Source organism: Eubalaena glacialis, chromosome 5 (genome assembly GCF_028564815.1).
Source record: "Eubalaena glacialis isolate mEubGla1 chromosome 5, mEubGla1.1.hap2.+ XY, whole genome shotgun sequence".
Taxonomy (NCBI): domain Eukaryota; kingdom Metazoa; phylum Chordata; class Mammalia; order Artiodactyla; family Balaenidae; genus Eubalaena; species Eubalaena glacialis.
Genome location: NC_083720.1, coordinates 36,055,463 through 36,079,962, shown reverse-complemented (window position 1 = coordinate 36,079,962; position 24,500 = coordinate 36,055,463). Strand labels below are relative to the sequence as shown.

At 35.7% G+C, this 24,500-nt stretch overlaps 1 protein-coding gene across 1 annotated transcript in view; it reads right to left on the bottom strand.

Moving 5' to 3' along the window:
- Window positions 1-1,591: 1,591 nt before the first annotated feature.
- TACR3 (tachykinin receptor 3) overlaps window positions 1,592-24,500 on the bottom strand; it is a 68,280-nt gene continuing 45,371 nt past the window's right edge. Inside the window, exons 4-5 of the mRNA XM_061191198.1 lie at window positions 3,329-3,525; window positions 1,592-1,904 (exon numbers count right to left, since the gene is read on the bottom strand). Of these exons, the coding sequence (XP_061047181.1) occupies window positions 1,592-1,904; window positions 3,329-3,525 (510 nt within the window). The remainder of the gene's footprint in view (window positions 1,905-3,328; window positions 3,526-24,500) is intronic.

Genomic DNA, 24,500 nt, shown 5'->3' with positions numbered 1-24,500 from the left:
TATTTTAGCTGGATAGCTTTAAAAATCTAACTGACTATTTTAAAGGCGAAGTCTGTACTATACAACCACATTCTCAGAAGGTTTCTGCTTTCTTGAGCAGGAGTGACAGTATCCCTAATTCAAGAAAAGATGGTTTATAAGCACTGAGGTCTGGAAGATAAATTCTACGCTTAATGGTGTACCTTGTTTTGTTATGGGTTTCAGAAATGTGTCAGTATATTTTTGCTTGTAGTAAAACAGATGCTTCTTTAGGACCATTAGCTCATTTCTTTCTGGAGGAATTTCTGAACTATCTAAGCAGACAAAAGGAAGGCTCTCTCTGTGGAAAGGTGTATATTATTCTTGTTCGCCTGGTATTAGTTCACATTTATCCAAGTATTGTCCAGCTTTCTATTCTAACAGTTGATTCAGCTTTCTACATCTTACTTGATTTACCTATAGGTACTAATATACATATAGGTAGTACATAAACTTTTTGTCCTAAGGCTTTGCATCTGAATATATTTTCTGATACTTTCCCCTAGTCCTTACTCTTTTTTTCAGTGGGGGAAGGGGAGAGAATAAGGGCACTGTACAATTATTAAGTTGACATCCACCTTAAACTTTTTCCTTGGGTTATGGAGGAGAAACACATTTCCCTTTGGAGCAAGTAGATGCTCTTGTCCGCTGTCGTAACTATGAATTACTATCTTTAATTCTTACCTAAAAATTGGTAGTCAGAGATTCTTCCCTTCTTCATTAGAAAGCATCTTTAGTGTTTTGTAATCTACCTATCTTTTTAAAAATTTTAAAAATATTTGTGAAAAATAAAATAGGGAGGATCATAAGGATTTGCTTTGTCATTTCAAGGTCCTAACTTTGTTTCTTAGCTTGGCACTTTAATATATGTAACGGTCAAAAAGTAAATAATTATTTTTTTTTCTTTTGAAGCCACTTTCCCAGAAAAAAATGTAAAGAAAATAATATGCACAGATACCTAATAATTTGATTAGATTTCTTTTTCAGTTACATTTCTTGGAGAAAATCTTTAAATCTCAAAAAAATTTTATTCCACAGAATTAGTTCTCTTTTGCAAAGATTTTCATTAATTTTTACGCCTGGAGGTTAATTTTCCATCATTCTAGTGGTAAAATTAGTCACATAACGTTTTTTCTGTTTTATAGCTATAGATGAAAACGTTTCATTTTATATAGGTTTTGTTTTTATTCATTCACATAATTATATTTTAAAGGTTCTTTAATCTTTTGGGAAAATCATGCCACTTTAGTGTCACAAATGTATATTGTAGTTTTTCAGTGAGAAAAATGGAACACTCTACAAGTATTTTTCAGTATATTTTTCTGTTACATATAATAATTCAGTTTTCAAAGCATAAATTTAAAGGCCATTTTACTTTTGAGGGGGCAAATATCTGAATAGTGTCTTTGTTACACTTATATGCTACCTTTCTCATTTGAAACATAGTTGCCTAAAAATTGCTCTTCTATTTCCAGAGAGTATGTAGGACAGGGCTGACCAACAATCAGGAGGGTGTGGGCCTATGGTGGCACCATGATGGCCTCACCCTACTCTTTTAGCTGAGGAAATGGATTTAGGAATATTCATCCACAGAAGTATAAGGTGAGCTTATGAAACTTGAAGTGGTGGAGGCAGATTTGGAATTCCGGCGGGAGCAGCCGTTGAAGCTTGGGTCTCTTGGAGGCACTCTGTTCTTCCGACTGGATTTGGTCTTATCCGCATCACTGGGGTCAAACACCACTGTCATGGACTCCATCCTGGTCACAGTGTACAGGCTGCTTTGCCGAGTCGGGTGAAACCTGGTGGTCTTGAGCTCCAGCTCCTCATAGCTAGAAACTCTGATGAAAGGACACCAGCGGAATGCTCTCTTGAAGCCAGCTCGAAATCTGAGGAGAAGCAGGCCATGGGAAGAAAAAGTCATGTTTTCAAGTGGAAATTTCCTTCAACTGGCGCAGAAAGCCCTACTTAATGCAGTTAAACCAACTCAGTTTTTTAATTTAATTTTCTAGTCAAACTCTTAGAATTTATGCCACAGTATTGGTACTAGTCTTCTACGTTCTTCTTGTTTGAATTGAATCTTAATTTTCCATCAATGAGAAGCAAGTCATCAAATAGTAAAAGCGCGTATCAGTAATCAATATGCCAAAGAAACAGTGTACATTTCTTCAATAATTTTATACATTTACATAAGTGAATTAAGCTTGCTGGGTAAGGCACTTAAAAATGACATATTTCAAAATAGCTTCTTACAGAAATAATTACACATTTATAAAGTCTCATTTAATATTAAAATTAATTGCTCATCTGGATGGTTTTTATCTAATCATATATGAAAGTGCAAAAATCCTTGGCTTTGTAAACCATTAAATGAAGTTGATTAAAAACAGATGTACTGCTTATGGGGTGGTTTGAATTGATATATGGCTTATGCACTTACTGAAAAAAAGTAAGAATTAAGTAGTTTTTAACAAACTTGAGGAACGGTGTGGTAGAGGTCCAGCTGGAAAGAGAGCTTAGGGTTTAGGTCATGTAGTTACTTACATGAAGTTCAGTTTCTGCTTGTGCTAAACCACATTGGTTTATTAAGGAAATTATTAACCCTATGAAATTTAACCCTCCTCCTCCATGTGCTGACCTTACAACTAAGGTGTTTTTTATCTGGAAACCACAGTTTACCTTTTTTTTTTCCAGTCTTAAATTTAACTGTGAATATTTCTACTTTTCTTCCCAACTTCACTTTAAAAAATAGCTCCCCCTCCTCCAGAGGCTGCACCCTGTCTAACTCGCTGACCTCATTATGCTGGAAGGAGGATTGTCATCCTTTTCCTTAGTGTTGCTTCTGTTGCTGTCACAACGCCTTCTATTTTGAAGTCTATTTGCAAAACCTCCTTTTTAATAGAGTCCGCTCACATATGCCATCATCTCTCCGTCTGTGCATTTCTACGAAGTGCCTTCATTTCTTCGAGGACTTGAGCACATTTTCAACCCTCCTCCTTTAATAACAGGGCATTTCTTTTTCTTTGGCAAGTATAATTCTAAAGGGTTTGGAGAGAGAATTTGGCCTATATAAAAACCACCCAGTTAGAGCCCCTAAAAGCATTGTTTTGAGGAGGTAATTGTTAAGGTGAGCTATTTCATTAAATAGGGAGGAGTCTAGAAGAATATCTAGCTCTGTGCTCCTCTCAGTGAATTTTTCAATTTTCCCTTCCTTTTGAATTTTAAATGTGCATCAGGGAGCTGGAATAGCCTTATATGCTTTCAGTGAAGTCAGAAGTGACAAGGAACTTGCATTTGGTAATCTTGTGTTTACCTCTGATTCAGACAGCAGTAGATGATGGGGTTGTACATGGTTGAGCTCATTGCCAGCCAAAAGCTAGCCAGGTAGACCTGCTGAATATATTTCCACCTATTTAGTTGTTGATAGATCGCGGTGAGGATGAAGTAAATATGATAGGGCAGCCAGCAGATGGCAAATGTCACCACGACAATAATCATCATTTTTACGACCTGGGAAGACAGAAAGAGGTCATTTTTGGCAAATATAAAAGTCATTATATCTATTAGTTCTAATAGCTTACTGCAAATCATATTTTTCTGCCAATACAGTTAAATACATAGCATGCCTAAGAAATAGTCAATATATTAAAAAATGGCAAGGTAATATAAGGATAGTTACCTAAGGTAAGTTTCAAGAAAGCGTGCTTGTGTCACCTAGTGAATGGGTGGCAATCACTCAAACAGAACCAAATATATTTTAATTGGCTTGAAGAAAATACGTGTTTATAAAACATCAAAAAGCCTGGGGGAGAAAGAAGCAAGAGCTAGGATTTGGCTGTGCTAGCCTGAACTGTAAAATAGTGAAGACATTATATCTAGAGAACTGACTGTTGAGTCACCGTGGAGGTATATCAGGCTGTAGTGGCTCAGCGTGTTCTTCAGTATTTTTTATAGCCTGAATATAGCTTATGACTATTTAGATTTCTTTACTCTAATACCATGCTCACTGGGAAACCGTCTGAATGTTACCTTGGTTTCTTTTCTAATCTGATATTGGTAAAGGTTCCTCTGGATAGTGATAAAGGATATTCACATTAGCCTGAGAAAATATCACTACTTTTAAATTTGTAAGTAGGCAACTGGCTTATACAACTGGTTTATATATCAATTTCTTTGAGTTTGGTAAGCATGGGTCATTTTTTCTGTTCTACACTTTTGAACCACAATACGCTGGAAAGCTCTAGTCAAAGTAGAATGTCAATATCTATTTCTCCTGCACTAGTCTTTAAATTCCTAAAAGACATAGAGAATGTCTTAATTATATTAACGTCCCCAGCATCTACCACAGTCCCTAGTGTATTGCTGGAGATAGATAATTAGATATAAAATGAATGAATAATGAACGACAATGTACAATTTGTAACAGGAAGTTGAATGGGAGGATGTTTTGTGTGTCTGTAAATAAGATAAAATCTGTTCCACTGTGTCTGTAAGAAAGGTAGACTCAAAATTATTGAACACCGTGAGCAGCTTGGCTTTCTATGTGAAAGGAAATAATAATAACAACATCCTCGGATAACCTCATTTAATATTTCTCATTACCAATCTGTCGAGTAAATTTGTTCATACTTCTTTTGGGAATTTGTAAAAAGTTTAGAATAATAAATACTAAATAAAATAATTTTGAGGCTTAACCACAGTCATATTAGAACACCAATCAGAGAAGGTCCTGATGTAAACAGCCTATGTAGCATCTTGAAACTATGAAAATACGTTGTTTAAGTACTGGACTCATTATTTGATTGCAAGTTGGGATTCAGATGAAAGTTGACAAGATTAAAAATCATAAGAGACATGATTCTAGAAATAGACAAGGCATGAAGTGGGTCAATGTGGAAGGCAAAGCTTTCCCAAGGGCCTAATCACGGTTAGCATCCAGGTATTTCGTATTAGCTGATGGTAATTGGCCATCAGAGCTGAAAATCCAGGTCAGTGGCTCACAGAATGTCATCATTGGCCACACCATGCAGTGTTTTGATTTCCTCAATGTTCTGTCAATTGCATTTTTTCTGAATAACTGTGTTCAGAATTCTGCGTTTTATCTCTCCTGTTTTTTATTCATATATTTGTAGAATACAAGTTAAGGAGCCTATTTGATTATAATTTTACATTTATACAATGTTTCACACATCTAACAACTTATTAATTGGTTTTCAATTGCACTTTAGGAAGCTGAGGCAAAGACCAAAGGATTTGATGACTGTGATTCATGGAATCTAAGATTTTTAAAACTCAGCCTCTTAAGTCTGTTTTTTCTGCTTACAATCAATAAGATTTATTGAATGTCTGTTGGGTCTAAAAAACATAATAGAGAAAAATAATGAGTAGAGAACCAATTCCTTATCCTGAAGAAGATTATAATATAATGAAAAATGCAAAAATGTAAATTAAAACTGCATAGGAATGGGGATGCAAGCATGTGTAAATAAATTGAAAATATTTATGAGAACTTACTAGTTTATTATAAGCAGGAATGAAACTTACTACTTTATTATAAGCAGGAATGACTCAATGCATGTTACCTGTAGACTCAGGGAAGTTTAGACTGAATGACATGGATTTGGTTGATTTTTTTCATTCTTGAATATGTGAACATCCTATTGCTCCTTGAACATGGTACACAAGCTCCTGTCCAAGATTATTCTCCCTGGCTCCTCCCTCTCCCTCTTCCCCCAGTTATTCTCACTGGCTAGCAACCTCATCTCATTCAAACCTTTGCACAGTTGTCACTTTTTCTATGAATCATTTTCTGACCAGCCTATTTAAAATTGCGATCTGTCCTTCCAGCACCCCAAACCCCTTAGCTGGCTCTTTATTTTCAGTTGGTTGTGTTTATTCTTTACTTTGTGTCTTCTTATGCTAGAATACAAAAAAGCAAGAATGTTCTGCTTGTTTTCTTTACCTATGTATTTCAGGCATGTAGACTGGATTTCACACATAATTGGTGTTCAAAGTTTTGAAAAATAAGTAAATGAAACTGAATACAAAAAGAAACTAAAAGACATGTAGTTGGTTAAGTGATGTTCACGGTTTTACTCTGTCATGAATTACTGGTATCATTTGTCCTCCAACTTTAAAATGAGCATGTGTATATAAAATGAACTATTTCCCTTTTCTAGGCAAACAAATTCAGGTAAAGCATATTAGTGCACAAACAGTATTACCGATATATTATTTTGGATGCATGAAACCATTGCATTTCGTTCTGAATAAATGTTAAGGGCAAGAAAAATATCTATGACAATGTGAACATAGTACAAGCTACTATGTTTTTTGTTTTTTTTTTTTATTTATTTATATTTATTTTTGGCTGTGTTGGATCTTCGTTTCTGTGCAAGGGCTTTCTCTAGTTGCGACGAGTGGGGGCCGCTCTTCATCGCGGTGCGCGGGCCTCTCACTGTCGCGGCCTCTCCTGTTGCTGAGCACAGGCTGCAGACGCGCAGGCTCAGTAGTTGTGGCTCACGGGCTCAGTTGCTCCGCGGCATGTGGGATCTTCCCAGACCAGGGCTCGAAGCCGTGTCTCCTGCATTGGCAGGCAGATTCTCAACCACTGCGCCACCAGGGAAGCCCAAGCTACTATGTTAAATACAGAATCAGCAAATGTACATAAAAGCTTATTTAATTGCTTCTATACAGACTAACCAGTTTCCCTTTGCATGAAACTGTCTTTCAACAATAGCTGAAGAGCTGCAAAGGCTATCAGAGTACTTTAATGTGACTTCCTATCATCAATGTGGAAGAAGTCTGGAATGTGGGAAAATTAAAGTGCATGTATAGAAACAGAGTATCAGATAACTTATAATTCACATAGATATGGCCTTAAGGACCCTGTTGCAAAACATTTAGAAACCTATTTGAAGATTTTTAGGAAAAATCTAAAAGAACCTAAAAGAAAGGATCTTTTATCGTGAAACAACAGCTATATTTTATTGATTTATTGTTCTCAAATACATTTTAACCATTACCTTGGGTCTCTGCTCATAAAATCTTCTGGAATGATTTCATATATCAAACTTTCAGGCCCCCAGGTTTGATGTAAATGCAAAAGTAGGCTCCTGGGTGGACAAAATTGCCTTAATTTGTGAAATACTGAAATCAAGAAATTGTAATCATCTTCCTCATAAAAAGGCAAGGGAAAGAGCACTTTGAAACACAAACCTTGAGCAATGATAGATGTGCAACTGCTCAGTTCCCCTGTGTCTCATGGCTGGACAATGGCACTAGCTCAGACAGGCTACATATGCTAAGCAGGAAAGTTGGTGGACTTTCTGAAACTCCTGATATGTTTTAGGCAAGATAAGAGACTGGGATAGAGATGACTCAAATCTTTCACCGTGCCTTAACAAATTTTATTGTAACTTGATACAAAGATTGATTGATGTTGGGTATTTCTTGAAGCTGAAAGACATATCCAGCTTCTGAGGCGATTGGATTTACTCTCCATGGCAACATGGATAGTTGCGGCCATCCATTGTCCTTGGCACAGGGACTTACCAGCTGAGAAAGAAGGGAGGTGGGACAAGGGAGGTAGCTCTTATAGCAACATTGCCTCTTCTTAATAGTTTGGAATCCACTTTACTCACATAGGCAGGATGGAAATGCATGTCATAAGTTAGTGAGAATAAGCTTTGGGCACCTTTTCTTCAGGTATCAGGGAAAAAAATCTTTGACTTTTTATCCTGTACAGGTTAGACTGGAATGCCTGCAGCTGTTCTTATCTATCATATTAAATTAATGCAGGATGGATGATTTTGAGGTTTTGAGTTATAAGAGAAAAAAGAATCAGTCTAGGAAATTAAATGAAATATTGCCAACCTTAAAAAAATCTAGGAATTATATTCTTCAAGGGGGAATTTATTCTTTTTAAATGTCTGAATTGGAAATGGTCAACTCTATGTGAGAAGAAACTTCTTGTTTTGATTAAAACCTCAGTGCATGTTTTGAAGAACCATCCCATGGACTATACCCTACCACTTCTCTGTACCTTTTATCTGCACAGATGTTCTTAAATAACCATTATATCTCCTTAGGTCAAAATTACAGGCCTGCTTATTCTAAATTAATATTAGCAAATTAAAATAATATTCTCAAGAGTAAGATATGGAAAAAAATTAATGACAAGCATCAAAATCTAAAGTACTACTTCTTGGACTATTTAGGTTGGGCTTTTGCTGCTTCAGTTTAAAAGAACATGCTTAAAAATTTCAGTCCCAAGTGAGAAAAAGAGAACTAAGTAGTAACGCTTGTGAAAAAAGTTCAGGATAGTCCAGAAGATGAGTTGAATTTTGCCAGTAATTTCAGAATTAGATGTGATTATAGGTGTATTTTGTTAGTGTCATCCAAGAAATTTGACACTGTTGCCAAATCCAACTAGCATGACTATCCAATTAACATTAGCTTAGAGCAATGCCTATAAGGAATTATGTCAAGGTGAAACAAATGAGAAAACCCTATGTGTATATACATGGAATGTGGAAAATATTTCTGTGTGAGTGTGTGTGTGTGTGTGTGTGTGTGTGCAGTATTGTGTTTGGATTCTACTTCTTTACACTTCATTGGTCATGCTTCATTTTTAATGTAATTTCACTTTTCCATTGGAAACTTAGAATTTTAAAGTATTGTAAGATTTCAGGTTTATGATGATCTGAAGACATAAAAAGGAATGCAGCCACAAAAAGGAAGACAGGAGGACATTAGAATAGGAAGTCCATTAAGGCAAGAGGAAATAAAGATTGATGTTATGGGATCATGGTTAAAGATAAAAACTTATAGAGGCTTATTATGGACTCAATTATGTCCTCACCACCACAATTTTTAAAGTTTATATACCTTTTTATTTATTAAAAGTTTTTTCTAGATTTATTGAGGTATAATTGGCATGTAACATTGTGCAAGTTTAAGGTGTACAAAATAATGATTTGATACATGTATCTATTGTGAGATGATTATCCCAGGTGGGTTAGTTAACACCTTCATTACATCACATAATTACCCTTTGTGTGTGTGTGTGTGTTGAGAACATTTAAGATCTACTCTCTTAACATCTGTGAGGCATCCCCAGTGGCTTGTGAGCTGGCTTCCTGATGGAGTCCATGATGGGTTAGTAGGATCCAAGTCCCTTTGATACGTTCAGTTTGGAGCCCTGCCTGCCGTTCTCCCAGCTGCTCACTGTTCCCTAGGTGTGCAGGTCTCCATAGTCCTCTGGATGGAGGGAGACAGAGATGGGCATCTTTGGCAGGGCCCCACACATCCGAGGAAGCCTGGCACGCCCCCATCACATGCTCTTATTGCCCACCCAGGGAGAAATCACAGCTGAGAAGGCCCTCTTGGCACTGAGCTGTGTCACCCTGGGGAAGAGGTGATGTGTGTAAAGTCAGTTTGCTCCTCTTACTCTTTCCAGGGCATCCAATTTCAGATTTTTTTGTGCTGGAACTTCTCTGTTGGACTCCTGGACTTCCACAAAGGCTCTCTGATCCGTGGGTGACTGTCTAAATCACTTTTTTCAAGGGACTCCTGGTTCACAGCTAAGGGAGGGGGCAGAGCTGGTTCACGGGCCACTCAGGGGTTCACAGCCAGACAGAGGTCTGTATGTCCATTATCTGTCTTCCTGTGGGCAAGACTTTCCCAGATATGGTGCTGGTGACGGAACCAAAGCCAGATGGGGCTGTAGCCAAGTCCTCAGAGGTATGGAGCTGTTTCTGGATCTGTAGCTGAGATCGTGGTAGGCGAGTCAGCCGCCAGGGTGCAGGCCATTCTTCTCAAAGTGACTCTCCTCATTCTTGGACTGCACTGCGGTTTCACAGTCTCCTACCTGGATCTCCCAGTTTCTACAAAGGCACTCTTGCCCATGGATAGATGCCAAATTGTTGTTGTTGAGTGGGGCTATGATGAGGGATATCTTGTTTGGCCATCTTGCTGATGTCACTCCCCCAGATTAATAGATTGAAGTCCTAATCCTCAGTACCTCAGCACCTCAGCATGTGACTGTATGTGGAGACAGGGTCTTTAAAGAAGTAATTAAGTTAAAATAAGGTCATTAGGGTGGGACCTAAACCAATATGACTGGTGTTCTTAAAAGAAGAGGTGATTAGAATACAGATACACAGAAGGAAGACCATGTGAAGATAGAGGGTTACAGCCATCTGCAACGTAGCGGAGTGGTCTTAGAAGAATCCAACCCTTGACGACACCTTGAACTCAGACTTCTAGCTTCCAGAATTTTGAGAAAATATTTCTGTTGTTTAAACTACCAGTCTATGGTATTTTGTTATGGCAGCCTGAGTAGATTAATACAATGTTTAAAATGCTAAGGAGAGTATATTGCATATGGCTTAATTCCAGCAAAGTAGGAGGCAAAATACTATACAAGTTCCCAGTGAAAATGGAGACTTCCAGAGAGGTTTTGATTGCCTGGAAATTGCTTTCAGGGAAGTAAAGGATAGACCAGGATCTCTACTTCCAACACTTGAGCCTCTCTTAGGTTATATATGGTCTTCCTCACAAGCACTGTTTTCCATGATAATTCCTTTGTAACAGAAATGACAAGCACATAGAAAGCTTACTTGCTGGGCAAGGTGATAGATTCTTTGTGGTTGTTATACAAGTCAAAAATCCAATTGAATCTGTCACTTGAGCTTAGACTGAAGAGTGGTTCCTTTGATTAAGGCAAAAGACTTCTTTGTTATCAAACTTAGGTATTCACTTCTGAAGGAGCAGATCTGGCTTGTTAGTAGAGGAAGATAGTTAAAATAGAAAATAGCCAGAAAAAATTTCTATGGTTTATAAAACAATAGAAGCAAATTTATTTACCAGTATTTCAGCTATTCAAATAAATAAGACCAATTTCAACAAGAATTAACAAAAAACAAATTGTCACATATTATGAATATTGGGGCCAAGTCATGTTTTTGAGGCTTCTTTTATAGTAGAAAAGGGAAGAATGTCAAAATACGGTTTAAAAATGTGGTTTACTTTAAAGGTATACATCTAGCTAATAACACAAAAATGTAATAAAATTATAGTACTCAGAACATATGGACAAAATATATAAAAGTATCATTCATAATGAACTACAAGGTGATAATTTGGTAATAGGACTGGAATTTGAAATTGTTTGATCAATTTCTTCTGCTCTTACTTATTGAGATGGCCTGGGTTGTTACACTGTAACTGGACAGCAATAGAGAGCCCATTCCTGACTTTACATTTCAAATTTCTCTCTCTTAAATTCTGGAAGGTATAGCAGTGTTTTACAATTTCTCATTCTGTGCTCTACTTAAGGACTTTCTTATCTTGTCCTTCAAAACTTCTATTTCCTTATCTTTCCCTTTACTACCTTTCTGTGCCAGTTTGTGATGACACAGTTTCTGTGCTACAGAAACAATGCTCGGCTTGCTGGAGTGATACACTCAGCCAGGTAGTTCTAACAGTCATTTTGAGAATCACTAAAGGAAAGTCAAGCTGATAGTTACATTGTCGTTTGAGAGAGGTATGGCCAGTGGATACATTTGAGGGCAGAAGTGGTGTATGAGTCAGTGCAGTTGTGTCCCTCTTTGATTTTAGTAAAAGGCTTAGTGCTTTTTATATTCATTTTAAAACTTTCAAATATATGTATTTATTTAAACTCCATGACAAACCTTTGACCATATAGTTTCTCCATTTTATGGATGAGAGACTTAAAACCAAGGAGGGAGATGACTTCTTAAGATCCCAAAGGCAAGTTCAGAGCTAGGATTACTGGGCCTCTTCATTCTTCATTAGCTAGGGATCATTTTGTATACATTCTGCTTCTCAAGACCCTGAAAAATAGCCTTTGCTTCTTTCCTCACGTAGCATTCTCAGGGGATGCTTAAGTGAAGGGTAGTCAAAGAATCTTACTCCACTAAGGGACAGCTCAAATGAGATTTATGTGATATGAGATATTTTTCTAAATCTGGAAGGGGAAAGAGTGAGAATATAAGTTGGAATGGTGGAGTGGGCCCGAGAATTTGAGGTTGGAACCTGGCTTATCTAACACTACATGAATAAGGACAGATTTATCTGTACTAAAACTATGAAATAGGGACTCAATACTTCAAATATTTTATGTGCTCATATGGTACCACTTACTTCCACATTATTTATTTATGTCAAACACAGTTAAAGACAAATGGAAAAAAAGTATAAATCTTTGACAATATCATATATTCATTATACCTAGAAACCATAAAGCAAGTCTGCTGAAAGGACTGTTTTAGTCTCAAATAAATAGTTACTGTTAGGGTTTAGGATCTTTTGACAGACAGAAGTGGGGGAGAGAGTCAAGAAGATTTCTGTCTCAGTTACCCTTCTGGGGAAGAGGGTGTAAAAGAGGAAAGAGCTGCAATCAACTTCCAGGTCATCTCATCCTTCTCTGTTCTAGAAGTTGCAAGGAGGGATCTGGTATCTTGAGAATGTGCCTGGCCAGGTGAAGGGCTAGGCTGACATCATTTGCCAGAACAGCAGATTTTATGTCTTGATATGTGTTTATATATCTTGTCCTTTTAGAAACACAGTGTTGTTAATAAATTGTGGTCTGAAATATTGAGCCAGCCAGTGTCTTTTGCAGTTGGCTTTTATCTTAAAGGTGTGCCTACTTTAATTGTTTTTTGAAACAGCATAAATCTAGAATATTTAAGATTACTCTTTTCTATATTTCTATAGAAGATAAGATCAGTCACTGAAAATTAATTTTTTTTCTCTACAGTATATGACAAACTAAGAAAACATGGTTTATAAATAAATGTTGTCCTTATTTGTAGTTACCTTGAAATAAATCTACATGATTTGCACATGTTTACCGCTGGAATACCCTAATCCAGTTTCTTTCCCTGTAAAATTTTCTCTCCATCCTTTGGGAGAGTACCTCAAGTTCACCTCTTGGAGTAGCTTCCCTCATTTCTTCATGCAGGTAGGGTTAGATACTTCCTAATTAGACTTAGCATATTATACTTATAACACAGATACATGTTACAGTCAAGCATGTTTCTGTTTTCTTCTGTCTGGATATGGGGACATGCATTATTCAACTTTGTGTCTCCAAAACTTAGCATAGTTCTTGACATTCAATAAATACCTATTGACTGAGGATATTTTAATTTTACCACCCATTTTATGAACACTTTAATTGCAAAAAATATCATTTATCTTTGTCTTACCAGTGTTTTGCCCTATCATGCACATAATAGGATTTCAAAAATATTATTTCAGTGAATAAAACAAAAACACCTTTATATATTTTAAACCGAAATTAAAATCATTATTATTGTCCTTGGCTTTTGTATTTAGCAGGATATTTGGAAAGAATAGCTATATGAACCATGTGAAGGTACAGCTTTAAGAAAGAAGTTCAGTTATGTTTGGTTACTTAATCTATTATATCCTTAAATTACAATTGTTCTACAATAATGCCACTTTTCTAAAGAAACCAAGGCCCTAGGCTCTCGAGATACAGTGCTAAATTAAAAAAGAAAAAAAAAGTTGTCTATTTTCACAGAACTTACATCCTATTAAAGACGTAGTCATTAAATAATAAATACACAAATACATATGAAATTACAAATTATGATGAATTCTATAGAGAAAAAGAATTATATCTAGGTTTATGGAATGCAATGGAAGTTCCATTTGAGGAAGTAATATTTAAGCTGGAACCGAGAGGATGTACAGAGAGAAGAATGAAGGGCACATCATTCTATGTCCTGATAATAGTGTGAGTGAAGACTGAGAAGTGGGAGAAACTTTGATGTTCTAGAGCAGCTGAGAGCAAGTGTCACTGGAACATAGTATGTGAAGAGTGAAGTTTCATAGAATTAGATTGGCAGAGTAAGTGGTAGCAAGATTCTGCAGGATCTCATAGGTTATTTTTGGGGGTTGCAATTGCTTTGATCTATTTTCTTAACTATATCGGGGAACCATTGAAAAACTAGGCAGATTGCATGAGTTGATTTAGAATTTAAAAACGTCATCTTGTACAGCATGGTGACTATTGTTAATAATACTGTACTGTATATTTAAAAGTTTCTAGGAGAGTAGATCTTAAAAGTTACCATAATAAGAAAAAATTATAACTATGTGTGCTGATGGATGTTAACCAGACTTACTGTGGTGATCATATAGCAATATATACAAATATTAAATCATTATGTTATATACCTAAAACTAATATAATGTTATATTTTAAATTATATCTCGATAAAAAATCTTGGATGCTGAATGGAGAATAAATTTGAAGAGAACAAGTGTAGATCTGGGGAAATGAGTTGGAGAGGCAGTTGTAGTGGACCTAATGGCTGTTGAAATGATAGTATCTTGGAGAATTATTTCAATGGAAGTGGAGAGAAGTACAGAGATGGGAGATATTTTTAGGGAGGAGACTCATTAAGATTTAGTGATGAATTAGATGATAGTGAGAGGGAAAGGGAAGTTTAAAAATGACTCTTTTCAGAATTTAATATCTAGGTGAATGGAAGGGCCAACTACTAATATTTGGATGACTGTAGAAAGAGTCTGCTTTTATGACAGACATGGAGACTTAAAGATCAGTTTTGTATATTATAATCTAAAAATACCTCAGAAATAGCCAAAACAAAGACATCAAGTATGCAGCTGATTATTGCATAAACTTAGAGCTCATAGAGGAAGTATTGATTTGGAATATATATTTGAGAGTCAGAGATCTATAGATGATACTTAATGTCATGGAAATGAATGAATATAAGAATGAATATAGAAAGATAGGAATGAATATATTCTGTACTATTGGTTCTGTTTCTCTGAAGAACCCTAATACTGCTATATATCAATTATACTGCACAGCTCCCTATTGTATACTCCATATTTTTGGCCTTCCTAGAAGTAGTCCAATTTCTGAGCACTTTCATTTTTATATAAAAATATATTTGATCTAGGGGAGAATACATTTTTTTCTGATCATCTAATTTATTCCTCATCAGTTTAGCTAATGGCATTATGGCATTGCTTCGTACATTGTTAATTCATTGATTCTGCAAATATTTATTGAGCGTTTTGTATATATATGCATATATATGGTACTGGCTCAAACAATTATCGAGGCCGAGAACTTCCACAATTTGCCATCTGCAAGATGGAGACCCAGGAAGGCTGGTGGAGAAAATTGATGTCACAACTTAAGCAGTCAGGCAGAGAGCAAATTCAACCTTCTTCTGCTTTTTTGTTGTATTTAGGCTCTCAACAGATGAGATGATGTCCACCTACATTGGGGAGGACCATCTGCTTTACTTATTCCACCAATTCAAATGCTAATCTCTTGTGGAAATATCCTCACAGACACACCCAGACATAATATTTAACCAGCTCTCTGGGTATCTGGTGGCCCAGTCAAGTTGACACATAAAATGAACCATTACAATAGCATAGGCTTCATTATGCCATTGAATTGAATTTTAGTATGTTACTAATAGAGCAAGATAGATACATGTCTGGATTGTTCCTTGCATTCTATTTCAATGGTGGCTAAAGAAACTATTTTCATACACAAACGTTTTTATGATGTGTGATATTATGCCAGTGTAGATTTATTTATACCCTAAGGTAAATATAAGTCAAAACACATATTCTAGAAGCTTGTGCTTTCTCCCCTTAATTTCAGCAATGGTAAAAAGAAAGAATTTGCTTTTTATTGAAAGGAATAACTCAGAAAAGATAACAATATGTAGGTACATTTAGTTTTATAAGACTGTTTAAGAAAGAGGATAATAAATAGATAAGTAAATTAATAAATAATAAATAAAATCTCAAAGAGTAAAAGTAAGGGACAAACAGTTGCCTCCTAAGACAGAAGGGAAACTAAAATTTGTTGAGGCCCTGTTATGTGCAAGGTACTGTGCTTGCATTGTATGCATTATATGCTCATTTTAGTTAATGCCATTGGTATGTATTGGAGGTACCTAGCTAACTGTGTTTTAATTAAAGTGAAATGTCTAGTAGGTAAGAATTTATTTTCTAACAGGGAATGTTGTCAAGAAGTAGAAGAGGCTGATTCTGGAGGTAAAGGTAAATAGAACATCTCTCTGTACATTAAATTCTATTCAAGTGAATGACTCCACATTGCTAAGCTAGACCTCTCCTCTAACCTTCTGTTATTTTTTCTCTTGTGATCCTTAGGTGTTTTGCATATCTGTTTGTGTTTTGATATATTTCTTCACTTTTCAATGGTGACATCTTCTATTTCAACAATTGGAGTTTTAAATTTAAAAATGATACATTTAGTCTCATGATTTTCATTCCATAATTAAGAGATCTTATCTTTTGTGTTTTAGTCCATGAAGTACAGATTATTCTAAGTGCTCTGCTTCTTTGTCTCGTTTCTAGCAGCTGGGTTCCCTAAGGTTTGTTTTTATTTCCTTTTGCCAAGTCTAGACCCTGTCTGTCTTTGCCTGTAAAGATAAACTGAGTGTTCTTTTCAGGACTGCAAATCCGACATGACAGAGGGAGCACGGTCTTCTCTCCTATTGGTCAGCTATGTGTCCTCGGAAGATGGAGAAAGACAGTCTAGTCTGCCCCGTGCGGCCCTAGTGGGCGTATTAGCACTTTCACAGTCTCAGGAATAATGAGGTTGATGCATAAAACCCTGTGCTTTTCTCTCCTTGATTGCACCACCTTCTGGCTTCACACACCCCTCTGAGCTCTGCCCACTCTCCCATCACAGTTGCTGCTTCACTCAGAAGACTTAGCATGTGGCAGATGAGAAGGTAGAACTCAGGCCACCATCCTCCCCAGATAGGTAACCTGTCTGAATATCTCAAAGACATCTCAAATTTTATGTATTAAAAAAGTTCCCTGCATTCTCCACTCCCCTTCCCCACCCCCCCTTCCAAGGCTGTTCTTTCTGTGAACTTCCCTATCTCTGTAAGTGGCACCACCACCCATCCAGACGCTTAGAAGTCATGCTTATTTCTTTGCATCCCCTCATTTTCACTGCTCCATTCAATACCTAGGCATATCCTGTTGCCCAAGTCACCAAAATATGTCTAAATCTTTTTGTCTTGTCATCTCTATTACTATAATCTCTGAGAAAGCATCATTATCTTTCTCCTGGACTAATGCAATAACCACCTAATTGGACTTTGCTGTCAAAGCTATTGTTATATTTTAATAGCTAATAATAAAATAATAATTGTCTTAATTAGCTCAGGCTGCTATAACAAAATGCCATCGACTGAGTGGCTTCAATAACACACATGTATTTTCTCACAGTTCTGGAGACTGGAAGTTTGAGTTCAGGGTACCGGCATGATTGGTTTCTGGTGAAGTTCTGCTTCCTGGTGTGTAGGTGGCCACCATGTGTATTTAAGGAGAGGGAGAGTGAGTGATCTCTCTGGTGTGTCTTCTTACAAGAACACTAATCCTATTGGATCAGGGCCCCATCCTGATGACCACATTTAACTGTAATTATCACTGTATAGACCCTATCTTCAAATACAGTCATATTAGAGGTTAGAGCTTCAACATATGAATTTAGCAGAGACACAATTCAGTCTTTAGTAATACTAAATGTAAGACATTATAATATCAAGTTCTTATTTGTCAATGTGTTTAGGTCCATTATTTTCTAGAGTTTCCCTTTGAGTTGGTAATTACCTATTGATATTTTCCAGAAAGTAACGTTTTTCTTTTATATTAGTTTTAATATTTCTATTAATATACCATAATTCATTGTTTGGCCTGGGAAGAATAATTCCCAAATTGGAAGAGACACACAACTTATTTAGGGAGTTGTTGAGAGAAATTCTTTCCCTGATATTTTAAAGTATAAGTTTTAAACTTGTTTCTATTTAGTATTGAGGCTAAGAATTTAAATGGCTTATCAGGTGGCTGATCAGTGGTGTACATTTAAGCACATAACTTTATGGAATAGTTAGAAGCGAACTTTGAAGTTCATTACACAGTAGTGTACAACAGTGTCAAGAGCACTGGACTCAAAGACTTTGATTTAAATCTAGGCCCTGATTGTAAACAGCTATGTAACATTGGGTAAATTACTTAAATCTTTCTGAACATCAATAGTCTTATTAGTAGAGATAAGAACACTCATCATACAAGGGATTGTGAGGATTAAATGGAAATGAGAATGCCAGGCTCATAAAATACTCAGGGCATGCTGAGATATTCATTTTTACTTCATTCCCAGGATCTGACTAACTTATAAGCATATTTTAAATTATTGGTACTGGGGCCTAAGTTGGTTATGAATGTGCTTTTATAAAGGCAATGGAGGGCTATGGTGGTGGGGTGGGGGACAGTGGGTAAAATGAAAATTGGGTACTGGAGAGCCAAGGTCTTCTATCAAATTCTGTGGGAGAAGATATGCAAACAATAGGAGTTTTAAAAACAGCTCTTTTAAAATCATAATTCCTGCTAATCTGAGTTTGTGTGTTTGTGTGATTGTGAATAGAAATAGAGATAGAGAGATATGACATCACTCCATGTTTTCCATTACAGCTTAAAACATAACAAGCCCAATCATTTTATAGTCACAATGGCTTTGTCACGTCTTCAACACAGCATATTTCTATAAAATAACAACATAACAGATGTTCCTTGAAAATCTTTCCTATAGGAAAAAAATGATTAAGAGTATTACCAGAGGAAGAAAAAGAATAATAAATGTTTTATTCTTCATTTATATTTTAGTTTTATAAGTGGAGAATTAAGAACTTGAAATGTATTTAATAAAATATTAATTGAACAATAAAAAGACCATAAATATTTTTAAAAAGTTAAAAAATACCTAGACTCTAATGCCCATTTAACTGTTAACTATAATATTTAGAGCATAAAATTAATCCAAGGCATATAATCTCAGTATCTTTTTTATTGGTATTTAAGATCTCAATTTGTTTGCAAAGTTCATCTGAGAAAAATAAAAATAACCTGTCTATATATTTACTCCTTTAGGTACATGAATAATTTCTGGGAAAGAGAAATATCCTTTACTCTAACAATTCCAGAAATATATTTTAAAACATCAAATTTAAGTCATCCTCATGATATGTTAGGAAAACTGGTGGTGTTCCAGAAAATTAAATTTTATGGGTTCAGTTAGACTAGTAATGTCAGAAATTAGTGACTTGTGCTAGAGGAAACTCCTAGAGAGGATATTGGGAGACTACTGAATTATAAGTGAAACATTAGTATAAGTTTGTGGGTCACTACAACGCATGAAAGATACAACCAAAGAAAAAGGACAGTATATATTATAAAGATCTTTCTAATATCAGAAACATCAGCATATTGTATAGTTTTGTATATACTGTATAGAGTATATAGAGTGTATATTGTATATAATATATACAGAGTAACTTGAGTGTGTATATGTATATCTATCTATATCTATCTATCTATCTATCTATCTATCTATCTATCTATCTATCTATCTTTTTTCCCTAAGAACAACTATAAGCTCTGTAAAAAGTATAAATTACAATAACAACTACAAAACTGTTTTATGGCACTGGAGAGTGGTCAAAAGTATGCTGAAACTGGAGACTACATAACCTGGGTGAGATTCGTACATATATAAACTTGTCCGAATTCCTTGGCTTCCCCTGCAATGCACAAGACAAGGCTACGAGCATCTTAGGAGGTGAAAAACAGCTGAAAGGCTGTAAGAGGGGAGAGATTTTAGCAGCTACTCCTCATAAGAGAGACAGAGTTTAGAGTTTGAGTATCTTCAAACTAGAGTCTCAGTAGACAACTTGGGTTTTCCCACAAGGTCTAGGCCTTAAGATTAAATACTATGCCTAGGATTAAGAAATTAACCTTAAAACTAAGGGCAAAACTAAAATAGATTCATCCTAACGAAGTACCAAACCTGCAAATTTGAATGATCTACCAGCAACTTAACTGCCTGCTCAGAGAAAGCACAGCATTTTTCAGATGAATGGCACCCTGAGTCTTAACATCATATCTCACAATACCCAGTATACAACTCCAAATTGTCGTACATGCAAAGAAATATAAAAATGTGACCCATAATGAAGAAAAAATGAGTCAGTAGGTTTTGCAATTAATAGGTAAGGTTTTTAAATAACTATGAAAAATGTTAAAGTATTTACAGAAACAGATGGCTTAAAAGATGGAGAATTTCAGGAGGTATATGAAAATTGTAAAACTGTAAAAAATTCAGATGGAAATCTTTGAACAATATCTGAAGTAATTTAATAAAGTATTAGATGTTTCATTTCAATTCTGACTATGTAAATATTTGATAAGTACTTGATAATGCTTGATCCATTTTGTCAGTATCTCTTATCACTTTCCAAGATTATACTCCTAGAATAAGACATTTCTTTTGTTTCTACAACTACTAGAAGAGAAAAATACTTTTTTAGGACCATTAAACTAGCAAAATCATTGAAGTGCTGAGTCCACATTAATTGCTTCTGTTTCCGGCTAGAGTCTATTTTTGCTAGCAACTCCAAAACATGAGAATTGATGTACAATGCCTTATCAAAAATGAAAACCAGATTTGGAGAGCCAAAATGAGTCATGATCTTTTAATATTAATATTTTATTTGAGTCATAAATATTAGAAGACTGTGAGTCATCTGAGTCATGGTTTAAGACAAATAAGCAAACAAAGAAATAGAGAACTTTAATTCATTTTGAAATATTCTGCCTTTTATAATAAGTATAAACTTTCATGTGTAATAATAATTATTTTTAAAGTAATGATTCACTTGAGCCCTTCAGCTTTGCAAAGTTTGTTGGAAGAGATAGTTAAGCAAATGGATGTTTCTTATGTAAAGTTGTAAGTTGCATGCTAGAGTTTGCTGTGTGATGTAATGGGAGCACATGGACGAACACTGAATGCAGATTGGGGGTGGAAGTTTCAAAGAGGCTTTCTAGAGGAAGAAGTGCCTGTGATACAGCTTTGAAGACAAATAGGAAATATCCAGGTGAGAGGAGCAGCAAAGGAGTGGGAGAGTGGGGGGAAGAGTGTCCTAGTCACATAAATAAAATATGCAAAGCTCACACCTCACTCTAGTACTACAAATAGTTTGACTGACTGGGGATGTAGTGCATAATATAAGATATGCTGATGAAGAAAGTAAGAGAAATGGATTGAAGTGAGATTAGGGAGGGCCAGAGAAGCCATTAAAGGATTTTAAGGAGAGTATTAATAAATTCAGATTTTAGAGAGATTACTTTGAAAGCAGTGTAGAATCGATTTTATTTGAATCAGATTTAATGGAGGCAGGAGGATCTTTAGTTGATGAGTATATTAATCTAGGTAAGAAATTATGTAGTCTAAACAAAAGTAGAGCAGGAGCTTAGGAAAGAAAAATATGTATTTATATTTGAGTGCTTTTAGAGTTAATTTGAAGGACTTTCTCATTGACTGAGTTTCAGTTGAGGAAAGAGAGATGTTACAGATTATTTCCAGTTTCTTTTTTCTGGTCACTCTGTGGATATTAGTAATATTCTATGAAATGGGAAGAAGACTTTCAAAGTCTCGACAAAGACAGTTATTTCATTTTGACACGCTTATTTTGAACTGTCTGTTATACATAGGGTTAGGACGAGAGATGGTTAATAGAATTTTAATCTGGAGCTCAGAGCCTGAACCTCAGAAGAGAAGTCTAGATATGGGCATAATGTTAATGTCGATTTGGGAGTAATTTTCAAAGATGTTGATGTCGTGGGAGTGGATGAAATTATCCAAATAAGACTGTATATGAAAGCTATAAAAATATGAAGAATGGGCCTCCAGGGTAAAGAGTAGCATTGAAGTCTAGGAAGAAAAGCCAGAAAAGGATACTAAAGAGGAATATCCTGCAGAGAGAAAGGAGGCAAATTCCATGGAAGGAGAGGCTTCTCAAGTGGTGAGTGATGAAAAGGTATCTACTGTGTCAATCTGATCAAGGACTGAATATATCCAATGAATTTACAACAAAGAAGGCACAGGTATCTTTGTCAAGGGTAGTTTCAGCAGAATGATACGTTGGAAGTCACAAAGCATTAACAAGAGGAGCAAAAGATTGGTAAACAAGAGGAGAAAGCAAATGTAAACAACACAAGATGGAAGAGATGTGAATGTGCTTACATTTTGGAAGAGAATAATAGTGAAGTGAAAGAGGTCATGGTTCAGAAGAGAGATGGTTTAATTGAGGGATGATTACTCTTGAGAAGGAGGTGCCAAGGATCTAGAACACAGGTAATGTATTGATGAAAAACATAAGAAGACAGTGATCAGAGGAAGATAGCAGTAGCTGGATGACGTGTGCAGACAGTGAGCCTAGTCAGCAGTCTGTGGCCACTTGAACCCCCATCCCCGCATTGAAGTGAATCCAAATATAATACTGCAGAAGAGCTGTGTTGTTGTGAAGATGTGGAGCTCAGTTGCAAGGAACAATCAGACCTGGAAGAGACCAGTATCAACGTGACTGGGGAAGGATATTCATCAGCTTTAAGGAATCACACTTATAAAAATAAAATGAAGTGCATATTAAAGTTTTATTCAAAATGAATTGTAGGGAAACATGATCGATGGGAATGTTGTGAGGTCATTTGCTAGATCTACCTGCTCTCAAATTGGAGTATACCTACAATTTTCTTGGATAAAGGATTCAAAATGAATAGATTAATTCTCTCTCCTACTACTTAAAGTTAATATAAATAAAGCTATAAGCTTTTTCCCACTCAACTAGTATAACTTGGTACTTTAGTTGGATGAAAAAACTGATCCATTTCAGAGGAATGAGAATCTGATCTGTGCTGTTAAATTACCCAAAGACAGAGATTCTGTGACTTTCGTCTAAAATTTTAAAATACCATTAATAAATTCCTGTGTGGAAAATAGTCCCTTTTGCTTATAACAAAATTTTTTGGTTTGTTATCACAGAATATAACAGAGTAGCCATTGATATGCCTTATATACATTAAGAAATGAGATCATTACAGCAAAATGTCCCTGAACTATGCCTCCATCTCAGGCTATGAGACTTGAAGAAGGTATGGGTATACACCTTTACCTTTGAATCATTTGCTCAAAGCTGCCTAAATTCTCAGATATCTTATAGGAAAAAGATAAGAGAGCAATAGAAATGGAATTTTAAGGCCTAGGATCTCCCATTCATTGTATTACAGATGATCCTTAAGTAAATGTAAGCTGATTTATTTATTGCCTCAAAACACTGGAGTTTGTGCTCACTGTACTGAATACTTCCTAGTGAAAATATGTGGTCTGATAATGAAATGTTCCAGGAGATGCCTCATGAAATCTTATGTCTAGAAGTTAGATTGTAATGTTCCAGGTATTGTAATGATGGAGACCTGGCCTGTATTCTCAGTCAAGTGAAAGAAAAAGTGTCTTCTAGTTCTCCATGAAGGCTTGTCTAAAATTGAACACTCTCTTGTTCAAACTGGATTAACTGTGGCATACAAACTTATTGTCACCAGTCATTAGTTTTCAATTTCCTTGAGGCACTGTGTATGAAGGGAACTATTATCTAATACTGGATCTTCTGCTTTTTAATCAGCATGGGGAGCATTTGAAGGACCTGTTGTTTATTCTAATTATTACTGGAGTTCCTATTCCCTTGGTTTTGCAACTACTATTCTGTCCATTGTTTTCAGTTCTTTTAGGATGCTTTTTTCCTTTACAGATTTAATATGTGAGGCATGTATGTGTTCCTTTAAGGTGTCAGTGAAAATCATTCTTTTCATCTGGGCTTAGGTGGCCGTGGCAAAAGGCTTTAGGAATTTCCATTTCAGAGACTTTATATAATTTTCATTTCAGATCATGTTGGAGAATGATGAAATAATTAGGCAGAAATAATCTGACGCTAATATCTGAGAGTCCAAAGGTAAGAACTATTTACAGTATATTATTTCACCTATCTAAATATTATTTCCAAATAAAAACAGGTTAAAAACAGGTTTGGGAGAAATACAAATAATTTGAAAAATCCATTAAGTTTGGAAATACACTGCGTGAAGCACATAGAAGTATAGAGAATCATAGTCCTTTGGGGGATCTACTACTTAAGCAAAGTAGTAGAGGTGAAAGTCTCTCTGAAATCTTTTCAGAAGTGAAATAAAAATGAAAGCAGCAGAAAGACATCTGAAAAGACTTGGAGCAAGTAATTAGAATCACATGCATAAAGGGTTCATGTGCAACCTGGTGTGACAGAAACAACAATAACAACAACAACAACATTAGTTTTCTATTTATAATCCTCTCCTGACTTGAAGGAGAGTGAAATTGGGTCTATGGAGAATATTGTGTTTGCTGAGAAGGGTAACGGATGTAGATGGGGATTGCAAGTTTGGAATTATTTGAATCATAGGATCTGTGCTACAGTTTGGATTATGGGAACTGTGCTGGATTTGTCTTGAAAAATAATGGGTGAATAGGCTTT